Below are 18,893 nucleotides of genomic sequence, written 5' to 3'. Positions count from 1 at the left end.
GAGGGAGAGCAGCTTAGAAAGAACATCCCTTTTCAGGCTGTTTCCCTCTGCCAGAGAAGACTGGCTCCCTCTCAAGACGGCAAGCATTTGACCACTGCAAATAGCAGCAACATGTCAACTTGTTTTATTCACATCTTTCACGAGGGAATCAGAAAGCCAAAGATACACTGGTGATTTCCCTGGTTTTATGGATCTTGACTCCCCCCAGGCCTGCAACACATTTTTGGTTGGTGTGTTCACATTGTCCTGGCATCTGCAGTGTGGGAAACCTGAACTGAGAGCCAATAGCCCCACAGCTTCTCTCTATTAAAATGTGCAATTGGATTTCACATGTGTGTTTCAAACACCATTCAAGGCATAATTTACAGGCTACTATCTAGTCCCACAGCTGTTTTTCCATCCTGTAGACTTAGCTGTTTCTAGGAATCCACCATCCGGCTCCTTAGCAGTCTTCCTACTTTGGGCCTGCTTAGCCATTCTTGGCTATGCAAAACTGTACAAAATCCATAATAAGGATTCAAGAAAATACTTACTGAATGAACAACTATTAACTACTCTTTCCACAGAATTATTCATTCATGTGAATAGCCTTCTTTTTGTTTACCTCATCTAATCAGCTTTTATGTCATCAAATTAAACTAATCACTGCTGATCCATTGATATAGGTCATTTATATACATTAAAAACAGTACAGGCCCAATGATTTCTGTGTAGGTCTCACTAAATAGTTATCACACAGAGCTTTCAATTACTATGTTCTTTCATAAGAAGAAAACTGAGAATCACTTTTATATATTGCAAATTATTTCCCTGTGCCTAAACAAAAACAGACTATCCATGTTATAGAGAGAGCTACTCAATATTACTTTGTTGTATTTCTGTGACAACCACCCCTCCCCACAGTCCATTCTCCAAGAATCTGAAATCATTTCCCAGACAGGTTAGGCCTGAGGCTTAGGGTTATGGTTAGCTCAAATGTAAGTGCTAATAATATCATCTAAACAATTGATTCTAAGTTGTCAGAGGGCCAGAAAAATCCTATACTCATTTCTGATTCTTCCGTGCATAGCGAAGTCCTCGGGAGAGAGTACAGGCTCAAGAATTTAACTGAACTCAACTCTTCTTAGTCTATGCAGAGGATAATAATACACGCAGTGGGGTGGGTTTAAAGGATTCCTTTGACCTCTGACTGAGAATCACCTTTCAAGGAAGAAAGGCAAAGGAAAAAGAAGGTATGACATTGAGAAAAACATCCCAGCAAAAGCCTTCGCTAGCAATGGCACTGAGATGAATCTGTTCCATTCAAACGGCTCCACAAATGTAGCTTCCATGTCAGATGAAAACAATTACTTAAAAATCACATTAATACAGATCTTACAATGTGGGTCAAGTTAGATTTTGCCCTTCTGGTTGCAATATACCAACCTTTCCTGGTGAATAGAATATTTCAGGTGAAAAGGGGACATTTTCTTTACCCTTCCACAGGTACTCTCACCCAGTCCTAGATGTGTGACTCTAAATTTTCCCAGAAGAAAAAAAAAAAAACACCACAGGCTTCCTTCCACATTTTAAACTACTACACAGTAGCTAAGGAGATTGTGTGGTCATGTCATTACAAGTCGTAGCCATCATAACAGGCCTTCTTTGTTAAACAGAAGTCCTTTAAGGCAGGGATACCAGTAAGGAACTATAGTGTTGAACACTATAAACGATTTGCAAAGGAAAGACCACCAAGCTTCAAAAATTTTTTTAAAAGCAGCTTTTCATCTTAGGACTTACCATTTCATTTCCTCCTACAGGTGTCTGCTCACAGGCCTCATGAATAAAGATTACTCATTTACTCTTTCGATAATCTGAGAATTAGACCATGTTGACAAGTTGGGCTGTCAGATCGTCAGGTTATCTGAAGAGTCTCTTGGTTTAAACACAATCATTAAAAATAACCAAAATTCGTACTTGTTATAAATGGTCCCAGAGGCCAGAATTGCAAACAAAGGATGAAAAGTACAGAAATAAAACAGTCATTTATTAAATACCTACTAAGTGTCAGAGGCTGGATTAGGTATTTTACAGGTGTGTACCTTTTCTCATTAATCTCTGAAGATAATCGCTTGAGGTAGACACCACTATCCCCGATTTTACATATGGGAACAAGAAGCTAAGATTGCCCAGGGAAACGTGACCACTATTGAGAGAAGTGAGATTTTAAATCCAGGTTTCTGTTCGGCTTTCTTTCCAGTCCACTAAGCCCCTCCCAAGAATGTAACAGTAGACCTTGGCAGACAGTTGTTCCTTGACCTGGGAAGTATTCAAGCTGATGGTAGCTAACTGGCTCCCGCCGAAGGGACTCAAGAATTAGAAGGGGTTGGAAGAGAGCAGGTCTACCTCGAAGAATCTGCAGACTTCCTCTACTTCTTTTCCAAGTAGCTGATTCTGCAATCATTTGAGGTGAGATGAGAAATCAAAACAGGTCTGCTTCCTGGTCTTATAAAAACAATAAACTATCCCTTTGCTTACTATGCCACATCTGCAGGCCCCAAGGTCTGGACTCTCTTTCTCTACCCTATAGCTTTGGTCACACTGCTATCAAGGAGACCCTCTCCCTGGCTTCCTGTATTTCTTCTGAAACTCCAAAACTAAATAGTAACACACTCCTCCCAACTCATGCCTCCTTAGCATCCTTTAGCTGCAAGAAATCCCTATGTCACTCCTAAGGTATCACATGGCTCAATGAGACATACTTCCCCACTCATTCACCCTTTGCATTCCTACTCTGAATTTTGTGTCATTAATGTACATACCTGTCACCCCAAACACTTCACAGCGCATCTTTTTTAGAACAAGACAGGATATAAACAAAAACAAACAAATTGGCCTGGTACTCCATTCACTTTCTTGCTTGAAATCACAGTGGAACGATTCAAAAACTAATCCATCCCACTTGACTATCTCTTGCTACCAGCAACACTCCCATGAGTGCTGACTTTCATTTTCATCGTGGCGTCACACAGACGCTCAACAAGTTCATTTCCGCTTCCCACTCCAACTTCTACACCACTTCAACCTTTTCACATTTCTTCCTTCACTTGAACCATCATGTTTTCATATAAGATTTTCCTCTAAAAAGAATGACTGGCAATGAATCCCAGCCCACCTCAACCCTGAGTGGTTAATTCTAGTTTGGAAGCCCATTTTTACCGTTGGAGTCTTCCACTTCTTCAGCTGGGGTAGCTTTCTGGGAGGAGTGGTGGGAGTGTGAGGAGAGGAGACTGACGATCCGTGGCCTGGGAAGGGTCAGGGCTTTTCCGTGGACCTTGAGGGAGTGTTCCTTCAGCTGGCTGATTGTCATGGTGGAGAATGAGCACCAAGAACACTTGTAGGCATGCTCACCTGGAAGAGGATGGTGACAAGAAATAGAACAGGAAAAAGAGGGGAGAAGGGTATAAGGCCGGGGTGGAAACAAGATAACTCAGTTAACTCATGCTAGAGAAGCGCTTCTCAAGCTTCACGTTCTATGAACGAACCTCACAGACCAACAACCTGCCACAACCACAGTGCTCCTTTGGAGTGGAAACTCTCCCATGAGCTCCAGAATCTAGTGAACTGGTCCTTTTTCATTTTGGGCTTTACTTACAGGAATGAAGCTATGAATTGATTCCCCAATAGGAAGTAAAACCCAACTGCCTATGATACCTCCTTTAGAAAAATTTCCAATCCCTTCTCCCCCCTCTCTACACTAGAAATGACCATGTCAGGTTTCATTCAAGGTTGCCTTTTTGTCAGTCACAGAAAATAGTATGCTTAATTATTATTCCAATGATCTATTAGTGGCTTTTTAATCACAAAGTCATTCAGTGCAAGCTCTGCTGTGCTATTCTATTCTGTACTTCCTTGCTAACTATACACGTTCTCATCCCACATATATACATTTTTGGACCAGTTCACAAACCTCAGCACAGAACTCCATTTCCCTATCTAGTCAATAGCACAGAAATGGGCAAAAATAAGTCATTTCTCTAAGGAAGGGAGCTGTATATGTAAACATGGGGGTTTAGGGGGTACAGTGTGTGTGTATGTGTGTGTGTGTGTTTATCTCCAATATTCTTCAATAAAGAGTGCCTCTCAGTAAAAATGAGCACTATTTTTAAAATTAATTTTATGCCACTGAAATAGAACACAGATCACCATGACCAAATTAAGTTAGAATGGGATTTACCTTTGCCATATGTTACCTTTTAAATTAATTACATTTTAAGAACTAAGAGTGTGAAGTGGGTATGCTTAAATTGTTGGATATATATACACTGGTAAGATCAATTCAGAAAGCCATTTCGCTTTTAAGAACAATAGACATAGAAATGCTCATGTTTCCAACCCAGCAATTCCATTTCAAAGAGTAATAAGAAGATATCCTTTAATAAATATAAAGTTTTACTTAGAAATATGCACCATTTATGCTTGAAAAAAGTATGAAATAACCTAAATTTACAACCATAAGGAAACAAGTAAATCTTGGCATATCCTATTGATGATTTATTTTATTCAATTAAAATAAATTCTTGGAGTTTATAATAACATAAAAATTAAAGTAAATACAAAGGCTAAATATATATATTCAATGACATTAGAATTACAACTGTTAAAAATAATTATAGAGAAAATGACTGAAAGGAAATATATGAAATGTTAACAACAGTGGTGTTTAGATAACAAGATTATGAATGACTGTATTTCTTCTTTCATTTCCAAATTTTCTCTAATGAACATGTATTTTTAAAAGGAATTTTTAAGGTGACATTTAAAAGTCAGAGAAGAAAGAAGAGAAAACAGAATCATAAAGTTTTGTGGACCAGTGAAAATGAACAGAGCTGTGGTCTAAGGATTAAAAGTAAGAAAAACAGGTATTGGAAGATCATTCTTTGCCCCTGCTTTTCCGAGATTATTACTTTCCTGCCACCATGAAAATTATTAAATGGGTTCACATGTGGAGTGAGTATAGCATCCAAGTTCTGTAATTAAGCCTTCCTCTCACCGCTGATGACCCTCAGAGCTTGCATTTCCAAAAAAGTCTTGAAGAAATCCACAGAAAAACTTGAATTGCTCAACATCACGAAGCACAAGGAAGGACAGAAGTTCAAAAAAGTCAGAGGACCCAACCAGGAACACCAGTCAGTTGTATCTCTTTAGGAGTTAGATCACAATGCTGAGTATGATGTTTACTAATATATATATATATGACAATATATAGAATACTACTGCCCTCTTTATTCTATTTTTTCATTTTTTTTTTAAATGCAAGCTTGGTTGTGTGAACCTTACTGGTGGCTGTGAGTTGCACGACCTGAGAGAGAATTCAAATCCAGATGTTTGGGTTAGCACACATAACCTTTTCTTCTTTAAAATAAAATAATCCATCTAGAACAGACAAGATGAGTCAAGAGTCTTTTAGAAAATGTACTGGCGTTTTCGAAGCCAAGCCCCACTCAGTCGCTCAAAGCAATGTCATGGAGGCCAAGGTTCCAAGGTATGTCAAGAACTGAATTACATTGCTCCCAATCTCTCTTACTGGATGCACTCTTCTTGCCAGCCAGTGAGCACAGGGAGCCAGTTTGCTGGGTCAGCTCCAAGAGCAGACACTTCAGCTTAATATGCTGGCATCGGTGTGCAGACTCTGATGCTCTCTTCAAGTCTTTCCCACAGGCCGAATCATCTCTTCCCAGCCTTCGCTGGTAAAAGTGCTTTTGACGAAGCTAAGGCCTATGGGCAAAACTCACCAGGATAGTGTCCCAGCTGGATAATTTACAATATACACAAGTTAGAAAAGAGTGATTTGAACCCTGAAGCCATTCACTTCATGGACTTTAGTAGAAATTTCCCAGAAACAGAAAAATACAAAAAGATAGAGAAAAGCCCCTATAGCTAACTTCCCTGTCCCATTCCTGACTCCTAGTGGAGTTTGGGGCAGCTGGGAGCCCTGGGCAATTTTATTGCATTAAGTCAGTTCAACAAAATCTAACACTCAGAAGATAGTGAAGAGACATGGTCCTGTTTACACAGAGTATGAGGAGCTGGCAAAAGTGAAGGACTTAGGTTCTGAGCGGTTCCTACAACACTGTTCAGCGTGTGACCAAGGGTTATACAAGGCACAGGGATGTGGCACAATGCCTCCCCTTTAGGACTATTGTACGACTAAAGAAGATGATGCATATAACATGCCTAGTGCAGAGCCTGGTGGGTAAGGGATGTTCGTGACACATCAGATGTCAACAACAGTGGTCTTCAGATAAGATTATAGATGACTGACTGTGTTTCTTCTTTCATTTCCAATTTTTTTCTAATGAATAATGAGATGGAACAACAATATGATAGAGACCAGTACATCTCCTGGACACTCACCACCCAAAGTCATTTCCTATCTTATGTACGGAAACGTATCTAAGGGTATCTCTTGAAAAATCTCACACACCTTGAGTTCCCTTTGCCCTTTCTAACTTCCTTAAGTTGTTAACTTTATTTTAGCTGGAAAGTCTTTTCAGTACATATAACGATTCTTGGCAATAGCATTAGAAAGTACAGGCAATTTAGAAATTTCTGTAAAAATCACCAACAGTCTAATTCTAACTTGCTAGTAGCACGAACAAACTAACTATAACATGGGTGACATAGGCTTCATATTATTTTGGATTTAGGTGATTTTGTTTAACTTTTACTTTTTTCTTTATTTTTTCTTTACTAGGTGAAAATAAAACTGAAAATACATCCATCCCAAGAATAATATTCTCAAGTGTAAGGCAGGACAGTGTTTCACTCAATAAAGACCATCAGGTTTCAAACTCAGAGAGTGCTAAAGAACTTGTGCATCATCAGTGCACAACTCACCAGCGTGAGCTTTGAGTATATGTGTTTTCAGCCGGCTGTTATAGGAGGACTTGAAGGAGCAGAGTTTGCATCGGAATGGTTTATGGTGTCCGTGGTGCGTTTGCATATGGCGATCCAAACTTGATGTAGAAGGGAAACGAAAAGAAAAATGACAAGATTAAAAATTGCATAGAGGATTTGCTCAGTGCCTTTTTTCCAGGAATCCTACTTCTAGGTCGTTCAAAGTCTTTTTGTTTACTTTTCAATAATGGCATTTATCAATTTAATTAATTAATCTTCAAGAGTTGTACCTACTCTAAGAGGACAGGAAGCTAAAGGAAGAGATCAAGAGATTTTTTTGGATTTAGAGATATGGCAGTGGTAACAGGTCATGGTAAGAATCTTTATTGTCCCTTCTTATAGCTCTGATAATTGGAAGAGTGTATCTAAAAAGAGAAGGTACAATATCGGTGAATTCAAGCTTCCTGCCAAGCCAGTGAGAGTGCCTATCAATTAGCCCTCTAACTTATTCAAATAACAGAATGGAAATTAGAGAAATTTAGCATTTGAAAAGAGCTGACTTTCTTTTTGAATTCTAATTCTACTTTCATTGTGAACACTAGAGTGAGGAAGGGAGGTTTCGAAGTGGCTGACCTTCTTGCAATGGGCTGTCTTGTTTCCAGGGTCTATATTAATTTGGAGGTAAAGTGCATGCATGTTTAAAGGAGTCATGTGGTCAAAAGGCTGCACATCCCTTCTGATACACACAGCCATGTTTGCTGTAAGTCTTCCAGAAGCAACTTACAAGGGAGTTATTTAATTACAACGAACCCCTAGTACTTCATAATAATTATTAGCCTAAAAAAATAATAAATCTACCAAACAAGGTGTGGGAAGAAGTTCTAATTTGTATCAGTACTCCAGAGAACTAAATTCCATTCTAAATGCCTCATGTGGGAACGGTACTGCTACCATTTCAACATATAATGCTCTCCTGAGCTCCAAAGCAACATTTTCAATTGCCCCTGGACAGCTCCCTCTGGGTGTCCTTTAGTTATCTTTAACTCATCCTGTTCTAAACAAACCCATCAGAGAGTTGTCTACAAAACAAATTCTCTTCTTCATTTCCTTGTTTCTATAAATGGCACTAACCTTTCTCCCAGGTGAATAAACTGAAAACCTAGGTGCCATCTGTATTTTACTTTGTCCCTCATCTCATGCATTGAGTTAGTTTTTCCAAGTCAGGCAAATCCATTCCTTCAATCATTCCCTAACTTCTTGAACTAGCTACTTAGCTACTATTATTGCTTCTTAATTCCTTGTCCCCAGCCCCCATGTTTTTTCTTTTTCTTTTTCTTTTCATCTCAAGAGCACACACTATGGAGTCAGACTACCTGGGATAAAATCTCAGCCACTACTTATAGGTTGAGTGACCTTGGGCAAATTACTTAATTTTTCTAGGCTTTACTTTTCTTATTCATAAGATGATAATAATGGGGCCATACCTTAATGGAGTGTTTGAGAATGAAATTAAGTAATACTTAAAGGCACTTAGTACAGTGCCTGGTATACAGTGAGATGCAATAAATGTTACCAATTATAATTATTTTACTAATTTGACTCTTCCTTTTACCAGTAATTTAAATTATGAAATACTATTTCCTGGCATTTAAAACTCCAAATATGGTCTCCTTTAGAGTATTTAGACCTTATCTTTCACTATTCCTTTACATGTAACTTAAGGATTAGTCAAACTGAACCCCCAGCTAGGGCCCCAGTCAGCTTCATGGTCTCCTCCCGCAGCTTTTCCTCTACATCCTATGTCCTTTCCAAACTACTCAAGTCCTATATTTCTACTTTAAGACTTGACCCAAATGCTCCTTACTCCATAAAACCTTCCTGACTCTTCCAAAGTTGACATAACATTTCCCTTCTTTGACACATTATAGTATTTTACTGGTATTTTCAAAGACGTGCTTTATTTTACTGAGTCAGTGGGGTTTTTATTTTTTTTAATTTCATAAACCAACCCTTGACCCTAAATTCCCTTGGGCCACAGACCACGGCCTGTGTCTTTATATTTCTCCAAAGTACACTACCTAGGACAGGATATATTCATCTATTCACAATTATTTACTGAAGTTCCACTGCGAGTCAGACAAAGTGATAGATGCTGTTCAATAAATACTTCATGAATTGAAGAGAACCCTACAAGTTTTATGCCAATGTACGGATCTGATGACAAAGATTAGATATTAGGCTCCATATAATAATAAAGTGTTTACAACCCATCCTAACCTCTGTGAAACCACCACCTCCTTCTTCTGTTCCACAACCACTAACTGGCCCTTTATCTTTTGTAAGAAGCAAACAGTCCATCATTTATTTCATTAAAAAATTTGTTTTAAAAAGCATGTCAGTCTTAGTCACCTTTATCCAAGACTATCCAAATGCATTATTGAATATTTATCTCTCTTTTATATGGCTGAAAGAGAAAGGCAACAAAAAGTTGTTCTTAAAACCACCCCTCTTTCCATGGCCCCAAAAAGCCTTACACACTTGTTCCAAATTTACACTTTCAAAGCTGTGATGAGTAATGGGAAGCTCCCTCTCCTCAATCTCCCTGTATGTCAAGCAACTCTTTGGCATCCATGAACTTCTTTACCTTTCAAGGTCTTTTGAAAAATTGCAAGCAACGTTTCTTTGGTCACACAGGTTACCAGTCCTAATTTTACCTCTTTAGCAAATCAGTTTTCCAAATGGACTTTACTTCCTCAAATAATGACTAGATTTTGACTGAATGTTTGACAGATGAATCAGGAGACTCATCTACTCTCCACAGCTGCATTTTTCCTTTGGGTAAATCATAGCGATTCCTCCAATTCTCATTTTTAAAATGCCTGCATTTGCCAAATCGAATGCCATCCGATCAATCTCCTGTTCTCAGCCCCATTTTACAGAAAAAGTGACTGAGGCTCCAGGTAACAGAGCAGGAGGTGTGAACCACGAGTGGGGCCTTCTTACTCATCCAAGCTTCTGCTTTAGCTTAGTGCCTTCCACTATGACATCTTCCCCCAGTAACCACTAGTGACCCCCCAATAGCACTTACTTGTGCCTGAAAGCAGAAACAAAGGAGCAATACTGGCAGCTGTACTTGTCCTCGCGGGTAAACATGGCCAGGGCCAGGTGGCTCCTCTCATGAGAACGCAGCCCCTGCATGGACATCAGGACTCTGTCACATTGACTGCAATGGTATCCCCCCGGCCGGGTTTCATCCTCCAACATTCCATCAAGCAAGCAGTGTTCACCATCCACCCGGCCCACCAGGGCGCCACTGGCGTCTTTGGCTGCTTCCAATCCATCCAGGAACAAGTGGGCAGGGTCATCCGCCTCCTGCTAAGAGAACCACACACACACACATGCCCCACCAACAAAATAAATATCCAACATCATTGCCCCCAGCTTTCTTTTTCTCCCTTCATTCTCCCAAACTCAATAGCACTTCTTGTCAGAGCTTCCTCCCCTGCCTCTCCAGCTACCTTTAGAGGGAGAGCAAGCCCAAATGCCATTCCTCATGCAGTGGAGGTGATTTTAGAACAACATACCCGGACACAGGTTGCTACTGTTTGCAAAATGTGAACAAGGGCTTCTCCCACTCTGAGGACACTTCACTCACTTCTTCCCCTTAAAAGAAAATTCCAACTGCAATCCCATCTAAGCTGACATAAAGTTGGGCTAGGGTTGTGGCTCACAGAAAAGAGAGGAAGAAAGGAAGAGAACGAAAAGCAAAGTAGTATGGTCATTGAGGAGCGTTGGGCCATTATCTGGAAAGGAAGCAAAGCAAAAGATCCTGCTGTCTGCCCCCTACCCTGTAGATGGTGACTTCACCCTGTGACTGGAGACTGCTGCATAATCAACTCAAAAAATTAAGGAGCAGCCTAGTTTTAAGTCACCTGTTTTTCGAGATAGTTCCTGTTCCTGATTAAACAGGAAAAGCCCTCTGTCTCTCTCACGTGATCCCAGGAAACGAGCCTGGGACACACCGCAGTGGTGTATGAAAGAAGCTGACTGCTGATATCCCTGGGTTGCCACTGTTCTGCCAAAAGACAGAAAGCTTCAGTCTTCAATGAAGAAAAGTAGAGACTTTATCTTCATGTTAAATTGGCAAAATGGGATGTAAGCTCAAGAAGGGCAGATGACAAAAATATATTTGCATGTACCCATAGAGAGAGGGCAGAACCCTGAAATGACTTCTGTTTTAATAAATAATAGGGCTGAGCAATATCCTGGAGATGGGGATGGTGGCTTGGTTACTGACGTGGTGGCTGCTATTAGGATTATGATGTTCAAAACAGGTGGCCTAATAAAAGTCAGAGGGAAAAGGGAAGACATTTGTCAGCATCATATGGGAGAGGGGATGGAGGAGACAAACCAAAGCTTTCAGGGTCGGTTGTTACTTGAATGCTTTTAGTTTTAATGTCTTTTGCAGTCCCCAGAGGATCCAGGATAAGAAGACAAAGAGATTCTCCTAGGCTTTCTGCATCCTCAGCCAGATAAGAACAGTAAGAAGTCAGGAAGAAAGAGGAGCAGAAGACGATGGGAACAGAACCCACTTGATTCCTCTCAAGAGCTCGGGCAACTTGGAAGAATGAAGAGCTAATGGCACTAAACGCAGAAGAGAAGGACGACCTGAAGCCTCCTAGACCGAGAATCCTGGACCTTCTGTTGCCACCAAACTATCCACGTGGAAGGAAACCAGATCGAAACTTGACCTTTCCCTGAACAGAAAGATGAGGAAGGTCCAACCTGCAAAGAAATCAAAACAAGCCAAACCAATCCAAGCATAATTCAGAAATGCCCGCATTCTGAGATGCTCTTTCCTGAGCTGCTTTAGGCAATGGGGTTAGTAAGTAACTCGAATCGCTCACACACAAGAATGCTCATCCAGACCTTCCAGTTCTCACCTTCACGGCAGCTGACACAGCTGGGACATTGCCATACTGGACGTGCTTTCGGAGGTGATTGCAGATGGCTCGGAGCGTTGGGTGCACTTCCACACAGAATTTACATTTGTAGCCCACCACTTTCCTCTCCTTGATCTTTGGCACCTCTTCTAAGTGACCAAAAGGCTGGTAAAATACAGTGGTAGCCATCAGTACTCCGAGCCCTCCCTCAATTGTCGGAATTTATTCTTGCAGTTTATTAACATACTTTATTTTAAAGCCGATTATCAGGTTAAAAACCAAGGGAGATATAGGCGAGTATTTTTATATAACAAATTTGTCAGCATCATGGCACGCTGCCTACTATGCAAAGTCTTTGAAACCCAAATACGTTACGGCTTGTGAGTAGAGAAGATTTCTGTGCAGAAGCTCATTGTCACTGCCACTAAGTTATCTGGTTTTCAAACCAGTTTCAACTAGGCAGGTGAAACGTTGCATAGTTGCGCCATTAATGAACTTCTTGATAAAATAAAATCTACTCCTGGAGACATTAGGTTCGTGTAGCAAACACTGAAGACCAAGACATGGCTGAGAAGTGCTAATGGTACCAAGAGACAGCCCACACTGCCTTAGGAAAGAGCGAGCGTTGTTGTAAAACTAGGCTTCAGATAAAGCTACTTGGCAGAAAAACATACATAGAAACCACCCCAAACCTCCCCTGGGGAGCCATGGGAGGAGTTAAAGGGAAGGAGGGAGGGGAACGGGACCAAGGAGAGGGATGAGCACAGAATGGGAGATAATCAAGCTCGAAATGTTTAATTGACTTATTGAGCTCTCTGGCAAGCTAAGTCACTAGGAAGCCTGCAGCAGTTTGGCTGGCAACGAAGAAGTGCATGTGGGCACCAGTGATGAGAGGCCTCCTGGGGGAAGGGAAATCAAAACATATCCTTACCCTCTCTTGTTTGAAATCTGCAAAAGCACCATCTGCATATTTCTGCTTGCTCAAAAGCTGTTTCCTCCTCTCCTGACGTTTGGCACGCTTCTGGAATTCCTCATTGTGAATGTTCAAGTGTGAGGTCAGCTCGGCTGTGCTTTGCAGTTTGCTATCACAGTGCTTACACTGGTAGGTGGAGTTCTGTAAGCGGGGGCCGTTGCCCAGAATGATGAAGTCCCTCTTTAGGTCCCGACTATGGTGGTCAGTGTAATGCATGCACAGCAGCTCTGCAGTGCTAAAGGACAGCTTGAAGCATTTGATGCAGCGGAACGGGAGCCACTCGATTTCCTGAGCTTCACCCTCCACCTCGGCTTTCTCAAAGCTGCTTCTCTCCTCTTCCTCCATCAGCGTGGGCTTCTCATGCTCATCTGCATAGACGGCCGTGAAGTAGCCCCCCAACTTGCTGGCGTGCTGCTTCTTTGGGAACACCCCTGGGTGGCGTTTCATGTAATGCGACACAATGCCCTTCTTGCTGAACGACTGGAAAGAGCACAAGGAGCACTTTTTCTTCTCCACTGCCCGCCGGAGTTCCTCGCTCAGCTGAGGGGAGTCGTCCTTGGGCGGGGATGGGATGATCACTTTGTTGGGCTTGTCGCTGATGGTCCTGGAGGCTGCCAGGCAGTGAGTGTAATACGCATCAATGTCGTGGCGCTTCTGGTAGTGGGCTGCCAGACCTTTGCGGATGGGGTTGGTGTAGGCACACAGGGCACACTTGAAGAGGTTGTTCTTGCCTTCTGGCTGGGCTCGGACGTTATTGTGCTTGATGCGGTAGTGCCTGGCGATCCCCTTCCTCGTGGAACAGAAGTACTTGCAGAGCTGGCACCGGAACACAGTGTGGGAGACCAGGTGGGAGGTAGAGAAGTGAGAAGTGGACACGGGCTCCTCTCCCACCTCCTCCTCAGTGATAGAGATTTGGGAGGGGCTCACTTCAGTGGTCATCTCCGGCTCCAGGGGGACTGGGAGCTTCGGGGGCGACTGGGAAAAGACATCAAATTCAGGCTGATTGTGATACTTCTCGTAGTGGATTTTCAGTTTCTCCAAAGTGCCGTGCGTGTACGGACACAGTTTGCACCGGTAGGCGCCATACCCTTGCTTGAAGATCCTGCTTGTCTCCTCCACGTCGTTCTGGGATATGTCAGCAGACTGCTCTACGTCGTGCACAAAGTCCTCAGCGGTCACCTTGATGGACGGATGTCGCTTCTGGTAGTGGGTCAGGACGCCATGGATGCGGGTGTTGATGTACGGGCAATGCCTGCATTTGTAGACGGCACCTGGGTTGATGTCAATGTCCTGGGCAAAGTCAGCAGCCTTCACTTTCATGCCAGGGTGCTTCTTCCCATAATGGGTGAGAAGACCGTGCAAGTTGTTATACTCAGATTGGCATACCGTGCACTGGTATGGGGTGGAGGATATGGCGGGGTTGGCTGAAGCTAGCTGCAGGCTTTTCTCAGGGGACAGTCTTGCATCCTCTGGACATTCAGCTTCCTGCTCCGGGAGAGGGGTGGGTATGCTGTTTTCACAATTCACAGGGCCTGCCAACTCTTCGGATGAAAGAATGGGCTTCTCCACAGCATCTTTCTCCTTGATGATGTCCAGCAGCACTGACTCATCACCATTCATGGCCCAGGGGTGGAACGCTTGGTAGTGATTAGTGATGTCCCAGATGGAGACAGCTTCAAAAACACAGTCCCTGCATCTGTAGGTTTTGGCTTCGGCTGGCATTGTGAGAGAGGGAGGGGATGGGTCTGGCCCAGCCCACAGTTTAGTAGCCATGTAAGTGTAATCAACATAGTGTTCTGGATGCCTTCGTTGGTAATGCAGGAGCAAACCATTAGGTTCCGTATGGGAGTAAATGCACCATTCGCAGTGGTAGCCAGCTTCTATCAAGCCATCTAGAAATGCCCATCGCATGATGGACGTGACTGTGGCTTTCAGGGCGGGGTGGTCTTTCTTGATATGCTTCCTCAGTGCATAGAAGTAGGGGGAGGTATATGAGCACTGCCTACATTTGAGTGCTCGGAGTTTCGTTTTGTCCCGCTCCAGGTTAGAGGTGGAGACAAGCACGCAGCTGGCAGGCTTCTTCTGATTTCGGTCGCAGAGGCTTCGAATGGTGGCTGTATGCTGCCGGATCACATCTGCGTTGGCCTTGAAGTCCCGGTGCTTCTTCTGATAATGAATGAGTACCCCTTTGACCGTCCGGTTCCCATAATCACAGTGCTGGCAAAAGAACATCTCATTCTCCACAGGAGGGCCATCTCTCTCCGAACTGCTTCGGTTCAGCTGTTGCATGGGGGCGGGTGGCCGGGGGGAGCCTTGGGGCCCTTCGACCCCTCTCATCATTGCAGCTGTGGGAGGAGCCTGTCTGATATATTTGGCAGTAACCTTTATTTCTGGGTGTCTTTTCTGGTAGTGGACAAGCACTCCCACAACTGACCGATTGCTGTAGGAACAGTGTTTGCAGTAGTAAAGCTCAGTACTGAGGTCTGGTGGCGGGGGTTGTGGGGGGGGTGGGGAACCCATGTTGGACATTTTGGGAGACATTGGAGCACCCACCTCAAATGATAATTGAGAAAGGGCAGAGCCCCTGTCCACAGACACCATTCGCATAGTTTTCTGGATCCTAAAGTAGGAAGCCTTTTCTTCGGGGTGTTTCTTCTGATAATGAACCAAGACAGAATGCATGTTGGGGCTTGCAAACGAACAAACATCACAATCATAAACAACAACAGTGTTGACCAAAGGGTCCTTCTGATTTTCACATTCAGGAGTAAAGGTCTTGGAAGGAGTGTTTTTGTTGAACGTAGCTGGCAAACCACCACCACGAGCCACAGGCGTGGAAGTCGCCATGTTCTTGGGAGCTGAATTCAGAATCTCCCTCAGGGTCTGGGATTCCGTATTCAGCCCTTCCTGCTGCTCCACGACATAGCTTGAAAATATCATCGCGTTGTTGATCTTCACCGTGGGATGCATTCTTTGGTAATGTGGCATCAGGCTTCTAACATTCGGGCTCGTGTATGAACAAAACCGACACCGGTAGATCAGGTCCGAGTGATCGAAGTTGAGTACATTCATGGCTTCTGGGTGGTGTTCACCATAATGCTGCTGGAGATCTTCGAAGTTGGTGTAATCAATGTAGCATTCCAGGCACCTGTACACTGCACTGTGATCGTTGGGGTCCAAGATGTACCTAAAGCTGAATTTAATGTACGGGTGCATTCGTTGGTAGTGGGTGCTAACACTCCGGGCAGATTTGTTGTTAAAGTCACAGTGTTTACAATAGTAAAGCCTTCCAGAGTCACCAAAGTCTGTGTTTTCATTATTGTGCTCGGTCCCATAGATGGGAGTTTGGGTATTCAGCAGAGCAGTATTGGAAACTTGGTGATCTTTCAAGTTTGTTGAGGAGCCGTAATAATCCTCTTCATCTTCAGAAAGGGTGAGCTCAATCTCAGCCCCATTGGTGGCACTGTAATCATGGGTGATGTTTCTGAAGTTGGGCTCCTTCTGGGGCTCACTGGTATCTCTTGCCCATATCTGTTGGGCAGAAAAGGAAGTAGGAACCTCCATGATGGGTTCTGTCGGCTCTTCCTCCCTGTCCAACTCAACCTCTATCTCGACTTCGTTGTCTTCCTCTTCCTCTTCATCATCCTCAACATTGATCACTGCATCTTCCTGCTGTTTGGTTTGGTTAATTTTGCTCTGAAGGTTGCTTGCTATCTCATCAATCCTGGTTCTCTTCTTCACGGGTGACAAATCTAGAGGAAAGTCATTGGCGAGCTTCCTAGAGGCCTTAGCTACAAAATTGTTCTTGGAGGACAACCCAAGAATTGAGGTCTGACTTTTCTTCACAGTGTTGCTGGAAGAGGGGTGGCTGTCTGTCTCATTTTCCAATGGTAGGCTTGAGGGCTGCCCCTCGAATTTTGGCAAGTTGTCACAGAATGAATGTTTATGCTGCTGATGGACTCTTAGCCCTTTCAGAGTTGTGGTGGAGTAATTACACATGGTGCATTTGTATGGGTGCAGAGGTGCGGCTTGTGTGGGTGGCTGTGGCTGCTGCGTTGGTGGTGGCTGTGTTTGTGGCTGGGATGGCACCTGATGTGGTGGCTGCAGCTGTGGTGGCTGTGGCTGCTGCAGTGGCTGTGGTTGTGATGGTGGTGGTGGTGGTGGCGGTGGTGGTGGTTGCGGTGGCTGTTGCTGCTGCAAGGGATCCAACATGACTCCTGACTTTCTACCATTGATGCTTGAGCTCTCATAAGACACCACACCTTCATTCAGTGAGGATGAAATGCTTTCACTCTGGGAATTCACAGCATCCCAATCTGACGTTGTACCCGTGTGACACTGTTTGTGAGCCCCAAGTTTCAACGAGCTCTTGCAAGTAAACGGACATTCGTCACATTTGTAGACAGCTGTCTTTCCAGATAAGTGGATGTTTTCTATGTGACGAGAGATGCTACGTCGATGCATGGTGAGGAAAGGACAAAAGGGGCACTGGAACCTATTCATGAATCTTCTAAATGGAATCCCCTTGGTCTCCAATAATTTGTTGCCATCTGAGCCCATCAGCTGCTCTGCAGACAGGCCTGATGTCTGGTGATCCATAGCACTTAAACCATTCTCACTGTCTATTTCATTTAACTCTTCATCAGAACTAGAGTCATTTAGCATGCTATTAGTTTCCAGGTCAGCAGAAGAATTGGTCATGTCAGTCATTCCATAACGGGATCTCTCTGCCAAGTTAACTAGACCAGAATTGTGAGGTGACTTCGGCTTCATCTGAGGGTAAGACATGGGCGAAAATTTGGAAGCTGAAGAAGAATTGGGTCTCATGATGGAGTTGCCCATGGAGCCCCTGAAGTTGGAGACGGTAGTATTGGGTATCTCCCGGCTTGCAGCATTCATGGTCAGATAGGTGGAGTTGGAAGTGGGGCTGGGGGCACTTTTGTTCGGCACATCAGGTAGATTAGTTCCTTCTTGTTGCTGTCTGAGACTGGAAAGGATCTTGACCATACTGCGGTGTTTCTTCATCATGTGGTCACACCAGCGTTCTCGGCGGGGGGTCTGGTAGCTGCACCACTCACAACAAAAGTTGCCTCGAGATTTGGTCAAAGGCTTGACCATAGACTCTAAGATGCTGCGCTCCACAACCTCTGCTGGCAGTTCCTTGCAGGGGTCCTGCAGGGATATGGGCGGAACCACAGGGTCTGGCATTGGAGCAGGAGCAGGTGGGGGAGCAGTGGTCTCCTTCAAATTGTTTTTGTGATACATCTTCTGATGCTTAATTATTCTTGCCCTTCTTGGTGACTTGTATGTGCAAAACTGGCAAGAGAAGACCTTTCCAAATCCCTCGTGCATCATGATATTATAATTTAAGGATCCCGGGACAGGGGGTCCTGATGAACTCCCTTCAGCTTGAGCTCCATGGACCTTTCTAGTGTGTTCTATGAGGAGGTTTTTTGACCTGAAGTAGCGTACGCAGAACTTGCATTGAAAAAACTTGTTTGTTGGTTTGGGATTAGCGGCAATATGATGACCATAATATCCTGGACTGTGGCCATAGTAACCTCCGGTCCCCAATGCAGTTGCATTTTGACCTAAAGAAAAAGCATAAGAAAAGTGACAAAGCAAAAGACAATTAAGATATCTAATCATGCAAATCAGTATCATTCCAATTATTCTTCATTACTAAACATCACATGCAAAAGGCCTGAAGTCTCAAGATGAGGCCTTGAAGAGTATTGATAAAGCATCAATGAAGATACCCGTACTGCACCTTCTCATGGATAAAGACGCAGGGTACAGCTTTAGGTATTCTCCTCATCTCCATAAATGAGCCACACAGCTATAAAAATACAAGTTTCATAAATTGTGCTACTTTTTCTAGAACTTTCCAAGCTACTACCTTGTTCTCCAAATTAAAAGGTAGGATATATGAGGAAGCTTTTGAAAGGATAACAACTTAAGATACTCAAGAAGAGACACATGATGCCCAAACCACAAAAATGGCTAGCAAAGCACAAGAAATTCTGCAAAAGCCACATATATTAAGAACCATGGCTACAGGCTAAAAGGAAACAAGAGCAATTAAAATACATTGGCTG

General features: G+C 43.3%; 1 protein-coding gene across 1 annotated transcript in view; it reads right to left on the bottom strand.

Annotated features, from left to right (window-relative positions):
- ZNF462 (zinc finger protein 462) overlaps window positions 1-18,893 on the bottom strand; it is a 154,539-nt gene that overhangs the window by 75,018 nt on the left and 60,628 nt on the right. Inside the window, exons 3-7 of the mRNA XM_011948242.1 lie at window positions 12,754-18,386; window positions 11,823-11,987; window positions 9,968-10,071; window positions 6,880-6,998; window positions 3,199-3,390 (exon numbers count right to left, since the gene is read on the bottom strand). Of these exons, the coding sequence (XP_011803632.1) occupies window positions 3,199-3,390; window positions 6,880-6,998; window positions 9,968-10,071; window positions 11,823-11,987; window positions 12,754-18,386 (6,213 nt within the window). The remainder of the gene's footprint in view (window positions 1-3,198; window positions 3,391-6,879; window positions 6,999-9,967; window positions 10,072-11,822; window positions 11,988-12,753; window positions 18,387-18,893) is intronic.

The sequence above is a fragment of the Colobus angolensis genome, unplaced genomic scaffold, assembly GCF_000951035.1.
Source record: "Colobus angolensis palliatus isolate OR3802 unplaced genomic scaffold, Cang.pa_1.0 Scaffold276, whole genome shotgun sequence".
NCBI classification, from domain to species: Eukaryota; Metazoa; Chordata; class Mammalia; order Primates; family Cercopithecidae; genus Colobus; species Colobus angolensis.
This window is presented reverse-complemented; position numbering and strand designations above follow the sequence as displayed.